This window comes from Prosopis cineraria, unplaced genomic scaffold (genome assembly GCF_029017545.1).
Source record: "Prosopis cineraria cultivar Desert tree isolate PC_DT_omini unplaced genomic scaffold, ASM2901754v1 PC1363, whole genome shotgun sequence".
NCBI classification, from domain to species: Eukaryota; Viridiplantae; Streptophyta; class Magnoliopsida; order Fabales; family Fabaceae; genus Prosopis; species Prosopis cineraria.
In genome coordinates this window covers 17,273-32,750 of record NW_026556688.1, presented here as the reverse complement: position 1 = coordinate 32,750, position 15,478 = coordinate 17,273, and the positions used below count along the sequence as shown (strand labels likewise).

General features: G+C 31.0%; 2 protein-coding genes across 2 annotated transcripts; one reads left to right on the top strand and one right to left on the bottom strand.

Annotated features, from left to right (window-relative positions):
• The first annotated feature begins 4,455 nt into the window (after window positions 1-4,455).
• On the top strand, window positions 4,456-6,202 carry LOC129299946 (uncharacterized). Its single transcript, XM_054938449.1, has one exon. The coding sequence runs from the start codon at window positions 4,665-4,667 to the stop codon at window positions 5,955-5,957; it is 1,293 nt and encodes a 430-aa protein (XP_054794424.1). The 5' UTR covers window positions 4,456-4,664; the 3' UTR covers window positions 5,958-6,202.
• A 4,536-nt stretch (window positions 6,203-10,738) lies between these two features.
• On the bottom strand, window positions 10,739-14,761 carry LOC129299947 (cationic peroxidase 2-like). The gene is made up of 3 exons (XM_054938450.1): window positions 14,312-14,761; window positions 14,042-14,204; window positions 10,739-11,632 (listed from the first exon to the last, which is right to left on the bottom strand). The coding sequence occupies exons 1-3, from the start codon at window positions 14,723-14,725 to the stop codon at window positions 11,229-11,231; spliced, it is 981 nt and encodes a 326-aa protein (XP_054794425.1). The 5' UTR covers window positions 14,726-14,761; the 3' UTR covers window positions 10,739-11,228.
• Between the last annotated feature and the right edge of the window lie 717 nt (window positions 14,762-15,478).

Genomic DNA, 15,478 nt, shown 5'->3' with positions numbered 1-15,478 from the left:
TTTGCTCATTAACCTTTATCAAATTAACAAGTTTTTTAACATAACTAATAAGTAAGGATTAAAAATTAAACAATTAGTTTTTTAACATTATGAATAACTAAAACCATAAGTTGTGCAATGGGTATAAACAAATATAAACAAATATATATTTTGACGGGCAAGTAAGTTTTCCTTTTTATGAAGAAGAACTAAGTCAAAAGTAAAATTTAAAAAATAAAAAAACATTTGCATTTTCATTCTAAAGTTTGTCGATAGTCAATTATTTAATTGACAAGACAAGTCAGCGTTTAATAAGCAAGAATAACTAAAATTATATGTGTTGGGTAAGGTTATAAACAAACCCCATTTCATTTTCATTCTGATAAGAGTACTTGGTTAACATATTATTGATAGGTATATGACCGTATGAGTCAAGCAAAGTTCAGATATTCAAATCATTTTGCGTAACAAGTTTATTTCCTCTATTCTTGAAACTTCAAGTCTATTTTCAGAATTTTTTTAATCCTTATTCATAAATAAAAAGTTACGGGGCCTTTCATTGAAATCTTTCCAAAAATCTTGGCCAAATAATTCCACAAACTCATAAATTTTTCAAGAAAAATGACAATAAAATTTCTTTAAAATATATAAATAACAATTTAATCTCTTAAAATGATATAATTTCCTAGAATTTTTTGAGATTTTTTTGTTATTAATAAATTTATAAAAATTATCCAAATTACCTTTATTGAAAATAAATAATTTATAATTTTTGTTTAAATATTTACAATTTTTTTATATTCGTAATAATACAACATTAAATAAGGAATTTAATATGCGAAGTTGTGATTTAAGAAAAAAAATTATGATATTTAAACAAAACTTATGAATCATTTATTTTTAATAATGGTAGTTTAATAATTTATATAATTTATTAATGTCAGAAAAGTTTTTAGAGACTTCAGTAGAATTATAAAATTTTGATGAACCAAATTATCATTTATATATTTCATAGGAATTTTATTATTATTTTTCTAATTTTTTATTGCTCAAAAGTATTCTTTTATTAAAGATAATCTTATTGAAGAAAACAATCAAACATTAAATGTGAGTATCTTTTATGAAATATTCAAATATTATTCGCCTGTCCAGAGAGAGGCTAATTCTTTCTATTATGATCAATTTTGGTACAACAATGAAAACTTAAAAGCATAACTAAACAATAAACTGCAAAATATGGAATTATGGTATTGAACCAATTACAATAAAATAACAAACCTTTAACATAAGCATATGACGCAAAAAAATAATACTATAAACTATTTGTCCAACATTAATTATCCAACATAGATAATGCAAATTACAAAACACAAGCATAATGTTCAACATCCTGCAAACTAATATTTTTCATTGTCCAACATTCATCGATAAAACTCGGTAAAACAAATATATTGTCCAACTTCAACATCAAACATAAAAATAAAAATCATAAAAAATAAATAAATATTTTAGGCCTAATCAGACAACATGGTTGAGAATGTTGGCCCTAAACCCTGCCCAAACTAAGGTTTGGGTTAGCCTAGCCATGCCTGAAAGACTTTAGGCAATTTTTTTCCTCTTTTGGATCAAGCAAAAAACTGTTTGGCCAGGCTAAGTTTTTCAGGCATTCAAGCCAAGTGTTTAGCCCTAAGTAAATGTTCCAATAGCTTATTATTCTCTCATACCATAGTTGTTATTTGGATGGATGACATTTAAGGCCCTCTTAAATGAATTTATCACAAAAGGGCTCATTAGTTTGCATTAGATATTTTTTTTTGGAGAGAACATATATTTATATTTAGTCTATATACTTAATACGCTTGTTTTCAATTAAATCAAAACATATGAATCTTGTATGGATTATTTATTCTATAATAAATTTTTGTTATTAATTTTATTAACATATTAATATGCACTTGTTATCACTTGATTGGATATAAATATATAAAATATATAAGGTTAACTATATAAGTCTTACTTATTTTTTAAAAAACATATAAATTGCTGTTAAAAGATGAACCTTGACTTGTCAAATTTTTAAGAAAAAGCTAACAAAAAAAATAAGTTAAGTTTCAGTTTTTAACAATAATATATATGTAATATAAGATAATATCTAACATAAAACTCATGAATCCTTATTACAATAAATTTCTTTAAGAGGGCATTAAATGTCATTCTCCCTTATTATTTCTATTACAATACTTGTTGATTCCTTTTATGACATGTGCAACTTATTAGATTCACAAACACTATTTTAGTGGTTCATCACACACACTTTAAGGAGTTGATAAGTTGAGTTTAAGTTTTATCAAGTGTTGTTATGGATAAAATGACATTATATTTTGAAAGAATATGTTAAAATAAGTAATATATATTGAATAAAAGAGTTAGGTTAGATTCTTACTAGATTTAAGCATAGTATAATCTACTTGACTACCCACATAAGTTTAGACTACTAGAGTTTAGACTATAGTGTATCGCAAACGCACCAAAGAGAGAAAGGGAGGGAGAGAGAGAGAACAAATTAGAGAATTGTTTATTTTAGTGTGTGTTCTGCTTCCAGCCACCTATCTCTGTTAATAGTGGAGGGAGGTTGTAACAATACCCCTAGCTTATTGAAAAATGGGCATTAAGTATTGGGTCAGCAGTCCATCATTGCATCGTAGCTAGCTTTTTCCATGGTAGTTCACACGTTATCCCTCAACCCTTCGGCATCTTAGGACCTTCTAAGACTCAAACCCCTAATTTCTCTTACATAGTGAAGTTGTGGCTAAGTCTCGTACCATTGAATATAACCCGTGAACTACCACAGGGAAAGCTGGCTGCTGTGTAGTGATAGATTGTTGGCCCAATACTTAAGGCCCAGCGTTCAAGAAGTCGGGGGTATTGTTACATTAAAGGAGAACTCAATGGTACGAGAGTTAACAATAACTTTGTTATATAGGAGAGATTGGGAATTCGAGTCTTGGAAGGTCCCAAGATATCGAAGGGTTGAAGGATAACTTGTGAATTATGATAGGAAAAGCTAGCTACGGTGTAGTGATGGATTGTTGGCCGAATACTTAAGGCCCAGCATTTAAGAAGCTAGGGTGTACTATTACAAAGGTCACCTCTGAAAAAAGAAATCAAATCAGTAATAATTCGCCTTATTATTGAGGAAATAAATTAATTGAAATAATCACTATTATTACATAGGATTACTTCTCCTTTTGAAATTCAATCAAAAATTATTTAAATTAATTTTAAATTCTAGTTAACTTATTATTACTAGATTTATATCACATCTCACTGATGGTTTGTCAAGGGTGAATTTTAATGCAAATTCCAACATATTAAAAGAAGTATGGGTTAACAAAATAATAAGTTATATTCATTAAAATCACAAGTTGGTTATTGTGCATCATCAAATTATCAAATTACCAAGTTTTTTGACTAACAAGTAGGAGTTAAAAATTGGAAAGTCTAGTTAGTTTTTTTTAACAAGCATGAGTAACTAAAATCGTAAGTTGTGCAAGGACATAACAAAAACATTTACATGGGTGTGGGAGTTAGATTGGGAATAATTTTTTTTTTTAAAAAAACAAACACTCGCATTTTCATTCTGCAATAGTTAATTATTTAATTGACAAGTCAAGTCAGCATTTAATAAAGCATAAATAACTAAAATTATAAGTTGGGTAAGGGTTATAACAAACCCATTTGCATATTCATTCCAATTCGATAAAATAAAAGTACTTAGTTATTCTTTTTCGTTATATTTATAATTCATTTTTAGTATATCTTATCTGAATTAATGAAAACTTTAAGTTTTATTAATTTTATCTTAAAATTTATTAAATTTTCATTTCTACTCTCTAATAATGACAACAATTCTTTTAATAATTTTTTCTAATATTTAATAAAAACAAAAAGATAAATATAAATATAAAAATAGTAAAATATCTTATAAATATGATTAAAATTCAGTATTTTTTCCTATCCTATAAAAAAGACTGGGGGAGTAACATATTATTGATAAGTATGTGTTATTTAAGTTGTTTTATGCAACAAGTTTATTATATCTCCATCCTTAAAACTTACATGTGTATTTTTAGAATTTTTTATTTGTAAATAAAATATTACATGCCCTTTAATTGAAATTCTTTTAAAAATATTGGCCCTATAATTTCACAAACTCATGATTTTTTTATTATTTATAGATATTTTTTATTGAAAATACTTTTATTTAAAATATAATTAGATATTAAACCTGATTTGTCATTGTAATTTTAGTTTATTTTATTATTATTTTCTTGATACAATTTTAGTTTATTTTTCATGGTCCTTCCTGGGCATTCTCCAAAAGCCAGACCAAGCAAGGGGGTCCACTGCCAGCTTAAACCCGGCCCAGGATGCCAATTACCAAATAAGGACACCACATCTTATTTCCCTCTCCTTTTATCAGTTCTGCTTTTCTCCTTCCTTCCGCCTCTTTCAAGTCTGTCTTCCTCCGCGACTGTTCTCCGACTTTCCGTTAGCACTTTTGTATCAGCCTCTCTCTCGCTCTCTACACTGTACAGTCAAGCAGTCAAAATTCCTCCTCCTAAAGTAATCATCTTTCTCTCTTTCTCTCGGTGAGTGAGGAGGTGGAATTCCTTTCCTCCGCCATGAATTTCCACCTCAATCACAACAATTCCTCTCCTTCTTCCTCCAACTCCTCCTCCACCCCTAACCCCCTCAGGGATACCCCATCTGCCTCCCTCACCACCACCGCCACCACGACGACCACCGCCACCGCCGCCGACGACCCAATGCACTCCTGGTGGGAATCTATTTCCAAGGCTCGCTCCCGCATCCATGCCCTCGCTACCATCCTCCCTTCTTCTTCCTCTGATTCTCTCATGACCCTCGCTGATTCCGACCGCCCTGCCCTCTCTCTCCTCTCCTCCCCCCTCGCCTACTCCGCCATCGCTGATTCTCTCTCTTCCCCTGATTCTGGAGCCGGTTCCGATCCCCTCTGCCACTGGCTTTACGATACCTTCCTTTCCTCTGACCCCCATCTCCGTCTTGTCGTTCTTTCGTATCTCCCACTTCTCTCGGGTCTTTACCTCACTCGAATCCACAATTCCTCTCCCGATTCGCCTTCGCTTCCTTCTCTGTCTGGCTTCGAGGCTGTTCTCTTGGCTCTCTATGCTTCTGAGACCAAATCTCGTGGCGGAAAACCTGTTGTGGTTACAATTCCAGATCTGTCGCAGCCTTCTATTTACCACACGCCGATGAAGAAACCTGGTGGTAATGGGTTTAACCAAACGAGGCCTTCCGTTGGGGTTATGTCTGCTCCGCTTGAGCCTATGGTTGCGGTGAAATCGACCAAAAGGGCTTGCATTGTTGGTGTCGCGCTTGATTGTTACTACAAGCAGATCTCCCAGATGCCTAGCTGGTCTAAGCTTGAATTTTGCCAATTTGCTGCTGGTTGGGCCGGGCAGGATTGTCCCTGTAAGGGAGAGTTTGATGGCGGGGAAGAAATTAACGCTAACGGGCTTTCCAATGGCGTCGATTTGAAGGAGGGGGATGAGGAAATTGAGGAGGAAGTTGTGAAAGAGATGGAGAATTTGGCAATTCAAAGGTATGATTTTGCATCTGAATCTTCCAAAGGGGCTAGAATTCCTCTTCCTTGGGAGCTTTTGCAGCCAATTTTGAGAATCCTGGGACACTGCTTGTTGGCTCCATTGAATTCTCAGGAAGTCAAGGATTCTGCTTCAGTTGCAGTAAGGTGTTTATACGCTAGGGCGTCGCATGATTTGGTGCCTCAGGCAATTCTGGCTACAAGGAGTCTCATCCAGCTAGATAAGAGGACTCGGGAGGCTGCCAAGGTGGTGGCTTCAACAGCAAGTGCATCATCAAATGCTAACACGCCCAGCAAAGCCAAGAAACCTGAAATTCTTTTGGTCTCAAAGTGACTGGTGGAAAGGTTCAAAATGTGCTTGTGAAGAAGATGATGATTGCTGTATAGTGACTAAATCAGTAACAGATCGAGAGTGTTTTGTCTAGGCTTCATACTGTAAGAAGAATCCAGTGTTTGTATCATAGAACGATAGTTTGTGCCTTTTTAAGTTATATATGTTTTTTCCTTTACCCCAAATGAATATTTAGTTGTTTTGACATTGTTCTTTATAGTCTTGATTTATTGCTATCATTTGTTTCATTGGTGTCTCTCGTTTGATTTTAATGCGTACTTGTTGTGCAATTCTATATGTTGCTTTACTTTCTCTGAATTGTTGGTGTACTCTGTAAAGATTGAATACATTAAACGAGGCATTGTTTATGATTCATAATTTGCTCTTGATTGGTTTTGCTGATGATTGTTTTTCTGGGTTTGAGTAATCTTTTTAGAGTTCAAATCTTATCTTTGAATATACTGAGTGGTCTTTGCAGGTCCTATGTAATACTGGTTGTCTGGTAAAGATAAAGTCTATTTTTTCTGTTCCTTATTTTTTTCAAGCTTCATATATGACTTATTCAGGTTTTAGAAATATGATTTACTATCAGCTTGTTTGTATCTATATTGCTGATCAGGACCTTGATCCACTTAAATTTCTGGTTTATGTGTTTTTATCCATTATTGTTCCTATCGAGGAGGCATTTATGTTCTCTGGTGTTGTAGATATTATAGTACAAGAAGATGATATGGTATTTAAGATTCTCATGTTTGATATGACAATCTTCAATTGTTATATAAAGGATATAAATGACATTCTATAGAAGTTTACGAGGCTTAGCATTTAGCTTGTAAGATCCCCATTGTTTTTTTTTTTTTTGGGTTATGAAATACTACCCAAAGTTGTGTTACCCTATGGCTCCTAGTATTCTGAATGACACCAGACATGTTGGATACCAGTGTGCCAAACACAGGCATTTTGGATTCCTTTTGACATTAAGATACCAAGGTGAAGATGATGATTGTATTAGATGGGTTCTTTGTCAAAGTTCACTGTTCACCTAACCAACATTGTTATACTCACGCTTGAGCCTCTGAAGAATCTGGTCTGTGACCTAGAATAGATTCATGAGTGAGGTGAGTTTGCTCATTCACTGTTCATAGTACTTCACAATTGTATACTTGCAGGATAACCGCAACCTATATCCGAACGCTATATATTTTTGATGATAACTTCTGCTACAACCTTTGATTTTTGTTTTCATGATCTGGTGCCTTCAGACTTTTTACTTCAGGTTTCGAGAATCCCTTAAACTTCAATTGTTTGTGGGAGACTTGCAAGATCATAATAAAATATATGATGGTTACATAGAAGTTAATGAAAGCGATAGTCGTTGGAATAACTAGAAGTTAGAAGACACCATGATGAACAGTACGCTCTAGGCTAACTGAATTCCATGTCATGTGGCTTTTGGCCTGGTACTGCTGGCATGTGTCGGAACAATTAGTTATATTTTCAACCAGGATTTAGATGAACACCCAAAAAACCTGGAAAGAAGGAATCTGAATAATGTAGTTATTTCCTGCTGAACATGAGGAATTTCAATATCCTTTTTTTTAGTATTTTTTTTTCTTTAGAAAATCATAGTGAAAGGTATTTCAAGTACATAATAATGTCAGTTGTGTTTTTCTTTAGGAGTGAAAGTTTTGAGAATCTGGACTTGAATATAAACACGTGGAGATGTGCCATGCTTAGTTGTGCTCTCTCTCTCTCTCTCTATAGATATATATGCCCAAGTTTGACAGGTCAACGTTTCTTGTGGAATGTTAGTACTTTATGGGTTACCCTTCAAAGTTCAAACTCTTACATTCATAATGCTGGTTGACTTCTAGAGCCCAATGCTTGTAATGGAATGCTTCAATGGAGTTTAGTCTATGTTCATGTATGCATCACGAATTGTTGGTTATATGATATGGTGTACCCCTCCTGTTTTTCAGAATGACAAGTGCTGTCTTGTATTTGAAAATCTGAAAATTTGAAGCAATTTATGATGTTTCAAGTTTTTATATTTTTAATAGGTCTTGGACAAATCCCCGCAGAAAAGTGACAACTTGGATTATGTCATAGCACAGAAAGTTTCACGTCCATGGTGAAACATTTTACTTTTAATCTTTATATTTTTTTCAGTATTTTAAATTCTTAAATTTTTATTTTTTATTATTTTGGATCATTTTAAGATTTCTATTCTTTGCTACTAGAGGGATCTAAAACAATGAAAAACAAAAATGTAAGGATACAAAATACTGAAAAAAAAGTAGAAGGGCGTAAAATGTAAGTAAAGTATAGAGATTAAAAGTTATGTATACTCAAAAATTTAACATCTATCTAAATTAAAATTGAATGTTCGTTGTACTAATCAATCAGTATAACTATTAATTTATCTAAATACGTGATTCAAACTGATGGTCTAGCTTATCTCCAATTTATAATGCCTTGGGGCTTGCCACGGATGCAAGCCTCGTGTGGCACTAAACAAATGAAGCAGTCGTCTCAGGTCTTAAAAAATATTCACTTATATCATATATAATTGATTATTATTTTTTCATTAAGTATTAATATTAATGATATATTTTCATTTGTAATTTATTACTTATTTATATCCTATATGTATAACCAGTCATGAAGAAATGCGAAATGAAGATAGATGAATAAATAATACTTCATTTGGTCTCTATTATAAGATGATTTTTATTATTTTACTGAAATTAAGGACTGACAGTTAACTCATTTAATGTTTAAAATAAAAAAAAAATCAATTTTACCCTATTAAAAATAGAGAGATATACAATATTAGATGATAAGTCATAAAATTAAATTTATAATGGAGATAAAATTGAAAAATTATAATAAATGACCTTTCATGTGTTTTATCTTAAAAATTAAAGAATATTTTAAAAAAATATCTTATGATAAGAATTGAAAAGTGAAAGGAGTAATATCTCATAAATAATTTTGCCTTTTAACCCCAAAACTTCCACACAAGCACTATCTGCATCTTTAGGATGGTGCCTAAAAAAAAAAAGCACTGATGATGAGACATGCTGAGCTTGACTGTATGGTGGTACTGCATGCAATTGTTGAATGGTAAACAGAAATTGACTTTTTAGCTTTCACCGCATTGAATGTTTCGTTCATGTTTTGAAGTGATCATGACGGGAAGTCACCAACAGACTGTTAGCAGGAGGGGTGACCTAATTTTGGAGAATAGGTGACGTGGCCATTAACCGTTAATCTAATCTGAATATCAAAATGCTGCATCGGGTACCCTTGCCCTTGGGGAGGAAATTGTTTATACAGTATTTTTCATAGCCATGTAAGCAATTAATAATAGTCTCTTAATCTTTTGACTTGTGAAGTGCTCCTTCTCATCCTCATTATAAATTATTAATTATCTTTAACTAATTCACAAAAACTAAAAAGAATTTATTATATCATTGAAATTGTTTGCAAATTACTTTAATAACCACTTTCACCCTCAATAAAAACCATAAATTTTAAAAATAAATATTTATCTTCTCATTAGAAATTAAGAAAACGAAATATTTAAAATAAAGTAATTAGTACTGTACAAATTTTTGTAAAATGACTTATATTATGAACTAAATAATTTTTTAGAAGGCATTTTATAATTGGGATATACAGGAGTAGTTGGTAATAAACTTGACATGTGTTATCATGATAGATTTATATATTTACAAATTATAGATTGTGATAATAAATAGACTTCTAGATTCTGATAAATAAGCATTGTCCTTTGAATAGTAGTAAGATGAGTTTTTTTTAACACAAAAAAATAATTAGATGAATTGAGTTTCTAGGACAAATTATTATGGCCAAGGTATGTTCTAATGTTCAAAAAATATTTATTGAGATATTTATAAATTATCTACTAACAAGGTTCTCATGTCACGAGTGAAATTTGATTTTTTAACTTTGTGAGCTATGTATCAAATACTTATTAATTGGACCAATAATCATTGGCCTAGTGGGATGATTTCAATTGAAAATAAAAGTACCAACAAGATTACGGATGTTAGACACAAGATTTGGTGTTTAGGGAAAAAGAAGAAGACAATATTGGGGTGATAATTTTATAAGGGTCTTCTTCGTAATTAACACGGTAATTTTTATTTTATTTTTTTGGGTAAGAAGCAAAATTGGTCCATTGGCAAAAAAAAAAAAAATCTTTTGGTCAATAAATATAAACTAAATTTTGCGGAATTTGAAAGTATGATCAATTCACATTGATATACCAAAAATTTATCATTAAAAATTTAATAATTTACAAGAGATTTATCATTGATATACAATGTTATATCATAAACAGATATAATAAATTGATCATAATATAAAATATAATAAATATTATGTTATTTACTTAATTTGATCTTATAATATAAGTTTTATCTGTGAAAGCCCCATTATTTTTATAGTGTTGCTAGAATTGCTATTATTTTTACTATAAAAAAAAGAACTACTATTATTTTTTTCTTTTCAAAGTAGGGCTATAAAAATCAATTTTCATCATTAATAAATGTCTTTGGGAAAGCTACTCTCAATTAAGTCCAATAATGCTTGAATTTGATTTAATCAAATAATCATATAAAAATATATCCTTTTTTAATTTTCAATTAAAAGTAATAATCTAGAATTGTTTTCTAGGTTTGAAGAAACAATTAAAAAAAATCAACCTTTAAACACCAAAATCCACACATCAAAGTATATAATAAAAAAATACAATCTAACATGTATACTATTTCATATTTCACTTTGTTATTATTTCAATTTGACATTTGACAGATTGAGAACACAATACAATTCATATAGCATGAACAAACTATATGAAGCATTACTTTTTGCTTCTGCTTGTAAACTAGCCAATAACCCTAGTTTCTGTCCACATTTTTTTGGTCCTGACTTGTCTAGATTTATACAAAGCACATAAAATAGGTCTACTTTAGGGAGAATAACACTAAAGTCCCAGAGTAGGGATTTTATGACAGTTAAACTTTTGATAAAATTTTTTGAAAATTAAGTTATAAATGTTGATTCAAAAAGTTATGACATGAATTCCAACTACAATCATATATTTATAAGTGTATGAATTAATATTTATAACTTTTTTCATAAAATTTTATCAAGAACTTAACTGTCATAAATTTATTGTTTTGGACTTTAATGTTATTCTCCCTTTATTTATTCGCGTCTAGATAGGTCAAAACTATTTCATATCTAGTTGAAAGCAGAACATTTCTTTCTAATTTCACCTTTATTACCAGTTAAGACCTCAATGTTGCTCATCTTTACCATAGCCTTGCCAAATTCCACATTGAATATCTTCCCTCCCATGTACCTTTGAACAAAGGGCTTTGTGGAAGCATCACTCGACAGTACTTGATCAGACTGCAGAATTCCTTGCCCCTTCTTCAGATTGTTGAAGTATGATGTGTCGAACCGGTTCTGGCTCCCGAAATCGAGCGCCACCCGGTTGAAGCCGTCGCCATTTTGAGGGCAAAGTGATCGGAGTTGAGGGAGGAAGGAAGGGTTGATGGAAGGGTCAGGATTACCATTTCCGTCGAAGTTGTATAGTCTGTTGGTGAAGAATAAGCAGGCTGTAGTTCCAATGGTATGCCCTCCTATATATATATATATATATATAAATATATCAAATTAAAAAATAAATTAATTATGATTTGAAACATAAGTGTAGGTTAATATTGCATTTCATCCTGGGAGAATAACAATTAAGACCCATAAAAACAAATTAATAACAATTAAAGTCTAGATAATATTTTTGTAAAAAAATTGGTTTCAAATATAAATTTAAATAATTATAAATTTAGGAGTTCCAATTACATATAAAATATTTAAATTTTAAATGTAACTCTTAGTTTACAACTAGAATTATTATTTGAATCATTATTTAAATTTTTTGCAGAAAACTTTGTGAGAAAACCTAATTATTATTAATTTAATGTTGTGGGCTTTATTATCATTATATTCTCCATCTCATCTTGGTTTAGAGCTTTGTTGGCTTATCCTATATCTTCATAAACTCTCAAAATAAATAAATAGGATGTATTTAGAGATAAAGACAAATAATACAAAAACGGTGGGCTCATATATATATATATATATATATACCGAATTACAAGATGTCATGTTGTGAACATACCATTTTTATCCACAATTTATAATAATTTTCTTGAACTTGAAATTATTTAAGGTAAAATAACATAAACTGAGTAAAATTTTTGAATTTCTTATTATTGATTCCTAAATATAATTAATAATTATTAGTAGCTAATCACATGACAAACATTGAAATTCATAAAGATAATCAAATAGTAAAGAAGCCATGAACATATGTGTTTGCTTTTCAAATATGCAGTGTATATTGCTTGCTCCAGAAAAAAAAAATCTCATAATTTTTTCATCTTGGTTTAGAGCTTTGTAGGCTAATCCTATACATTGATAGAGTGTATTTAGAGATAAAGACAAATAAAAAAAAAAACGGTGGGCTCATATTTAATTATAAGATTAAGACGTCGAACTCATGAGTTATGAACATATATACGATATTTTTATTCACAAAATCCAAAGGGAAACTTTATAATAATTTGCTTGAACTTGAAAAGTAGAATAACATATAAATTAGAAAAAATTTTGAATTTATTATTATTAATTCTTAAATATAATTAATAATTAGTATAAATAATTATCAGTAGCTAATCACATGTCAAACATTGAAATCCATAAAGATAATCAAATCACGTGAAATCAAGTAGTTTGGATTTTATCCCACAGTATATTAGAATAAGGGAGACAAATAAATAAAGGAATTAGAAATCTATATAGAGTCTCTTCTTCCTCTACTCGTTTTTTGTTAAAAAAAAAAATTCAGGTAAAACAATATATACTAATTCATTTACTGTAAAGATGATAATGTCCCAAAATTCCTTCCGGGTGTGAGGTCACGGGTATATGAGCTTGTGGTGTTTAATTGTCATTAATAGTTTTTTTTTTTAAAGGAGCACATGGTGTTTATCTATTTTTTAATTGGCCAAACACATAGTGTTTATCTATTATGGATAGGTACCATCCACATATGGCAGTCAAGACTTTGTTTTTATTTTATTATTAATATTCTATAATGTTTATTGAAACAGGTCAAAAATATAAAATAAAGATGATATTTTAATTTCTATTTTTTAAATTTTAAGAAATAAAAAATTAAAACTAAGTCGGTTCAAATTAAATTTTAATACTCTATAAATTGCCAGAGTAGGAAATTAAAGGAATGATTTACAATTACTTAAAAAAATATGAGTTATTATAAATTTTATTACATAAATATAATGCAAATTTTTTAAACCTTTTTTATATTTAATAAAAAACAAAGTTATATATAGTAACTAATACATATTTTTCAATTTTATCTCTTAATTATTATTGTTTAAATTTCTAGACAACAATTTATTATGATATTAATTATAAAAAAGAAAAAATTGAGAAGTTATATATATACATACATACATACATATATATATATATATATATTTTACAATTTTTAGGATATAACTATTATTTCTTAATAAACAATAAGTTAGTTATATAAATTTGACTTATATCAATGATTGGAGTAAATTTATACACACACCAGGAAAAACACATGTATAACAACCTATACATAGTTTTCAATAATTATGAATAACAATACTCCATTCGTTAAAAAATATAAGATATTTTTAAGTAGTTGAATGTTAAAAAATATAAGGTATTTTTAGTCTGTCGAAATGTAATCATTGCGTTTTTTTTAAAAGTACTTCTATTAATAGTGATTTTATATTTATTATAGAGTGTTTAATAGGGATAAATATGAAAAGATTAGGTTAGTTTGAAGGTAAGTAATTACTTTATTTGGAGTGAGATTTGATTAAAAATACTTTATATTTTTTAATGGAGTGAATACATGCTTCTTTAAATTTCGTATATTATGAGAGAGAGAGAGAGAGAGAGGATTCAAGAAATGGAAGTGAAGTTACCAACGAGAGTGACAAGGTCTTGAGTGTTGAGGCCCTTCGCAGCAAACTTCTGCTTCTGCTGATGAACAGATTCTGAAGGGCCTGGTAAGTTTTCTGCATCAGAAGCCTTCGATACTCTCCCATCTCTTCTCCCTGTTGGAACTTCCCATCTTACCCCTCCACTCTGCATTAATTCCCAACCACACACACTCAATTCTTATCCATCTATATATAATTCAAACAATGCCAAATCACTGTCATTGTATGCGTAACTAATAATTATTCAGTTACCAGAACCACAGAATCTCGAGCAGCAAGGGCAAGTATGTCAGCACAAGACACCACACCAGGGCATGCAGCCTCCAGCTGCTTCTTGGCGTCGTCGACGACCTCAAACCCTCTCAACCCGCCGTTCGCGCTGGCCGTTTTCTCCGTCCCGGAGCCGTCCACGAGGACCGACGCGTCGCAGCCTCGGACGAAGCAGTCATGGAAGTGCAACCTCAGTATGCCAGCGGCCACGGAAGGATCAGAGTTGAAATGAGCTTGAACCGTGGATCTCACAATTGACTCTGCTCGTGGGCACGTGGTTGAGTAAAACCCTAGACGAGTCCCTTGGCCATGCACATTCACAAGCAAATCATTAGCTAGCATCACAACGTAAAACACTAGGAATAAAAACCTTGTGTTAAAGAAACCACCCTCCATTTTAAGGAACTATGTGATCTGGTTTTGAAGGTTTGAACTCAGTTATGGTGAGATAAGATTGGTGAGGTTGGGGGCATGATTTATAGGGTTTTTTGGGGGGGATTTAATTATTGGGGTCAAAACTAGATAAACAATGAGTAAGAGAAGACGGCTAATGTTAACAAAACCAAGTGCGATGTACACGGTGCTGCGGTCCCTAATGTCCCACCCTCTTCATTTGCATACTGTTATTGGTCATTAAATTAGTCAAAGCACTAGTTCATAGATTGATGATTAAAATTATAGTTGAACTATAATTAAACCAGTCATGACTAAAATATTTTATTAAATTGATCATAATATTAGTCCAACAGTTTATTAGGTTAGACCAGATTTTAATATATACAATACTTTAGAGTCCATAAATAGTTGTACAATTGAATATTTTTTTCCCCTAATAATGTTGCATAATAGTATATAACAAGGTAGAAAATTCAACCGGGAGAGTAATGCGGTGATGTGGTCCCTAATGTCCACCCTCTTCCTTCTAATTCCTATGATATTTTGCCCTCATTTTTTTTTAACCTTGAATTTTTTTATCCCATCACTTGGTATCTTGGAAACCTATAGGAAGGTATTATCACCATCTGTCAAGAATAATCCAAACCCCCACTATGTGTGACCATCCTTACCAAAGATGGCCTCACGAATATTTGGAATCCTAGATAAACTAATTCAATTGGTCATACCAACCGAACCACTTGGTTTTTTTTT

Coding starts and splice junctions, on each gene's coding strand:
- LOC129299947 (XM_054938450.1), bottom strand. CDS start 14,725: ATGGAGGGTGGTTTCTTTAACACAAGGTTTTTATTCCTAGTGTTTTAC. Junction 14,205..14,311: donor CTCGAGATTCTGTGGTTCTG/GTAACTGAATAA, acceptor GAATTAATGCAG/AGTGGAGGGGTAAGATGGGA. Junction 11,633..14,041: donor AGACCTTGTCACTCTCGTTG/GTAACTTCACTT, acceptor ATATATATATAG/GAGGGCATACCATTGGAACT.
- LOC129299946 (XM_054938449.1), top strand. CDS start 4,665: ATGAATTTCCACCTCAATCACAACAATTCCTCTCCTTCTTCCTCCAAC.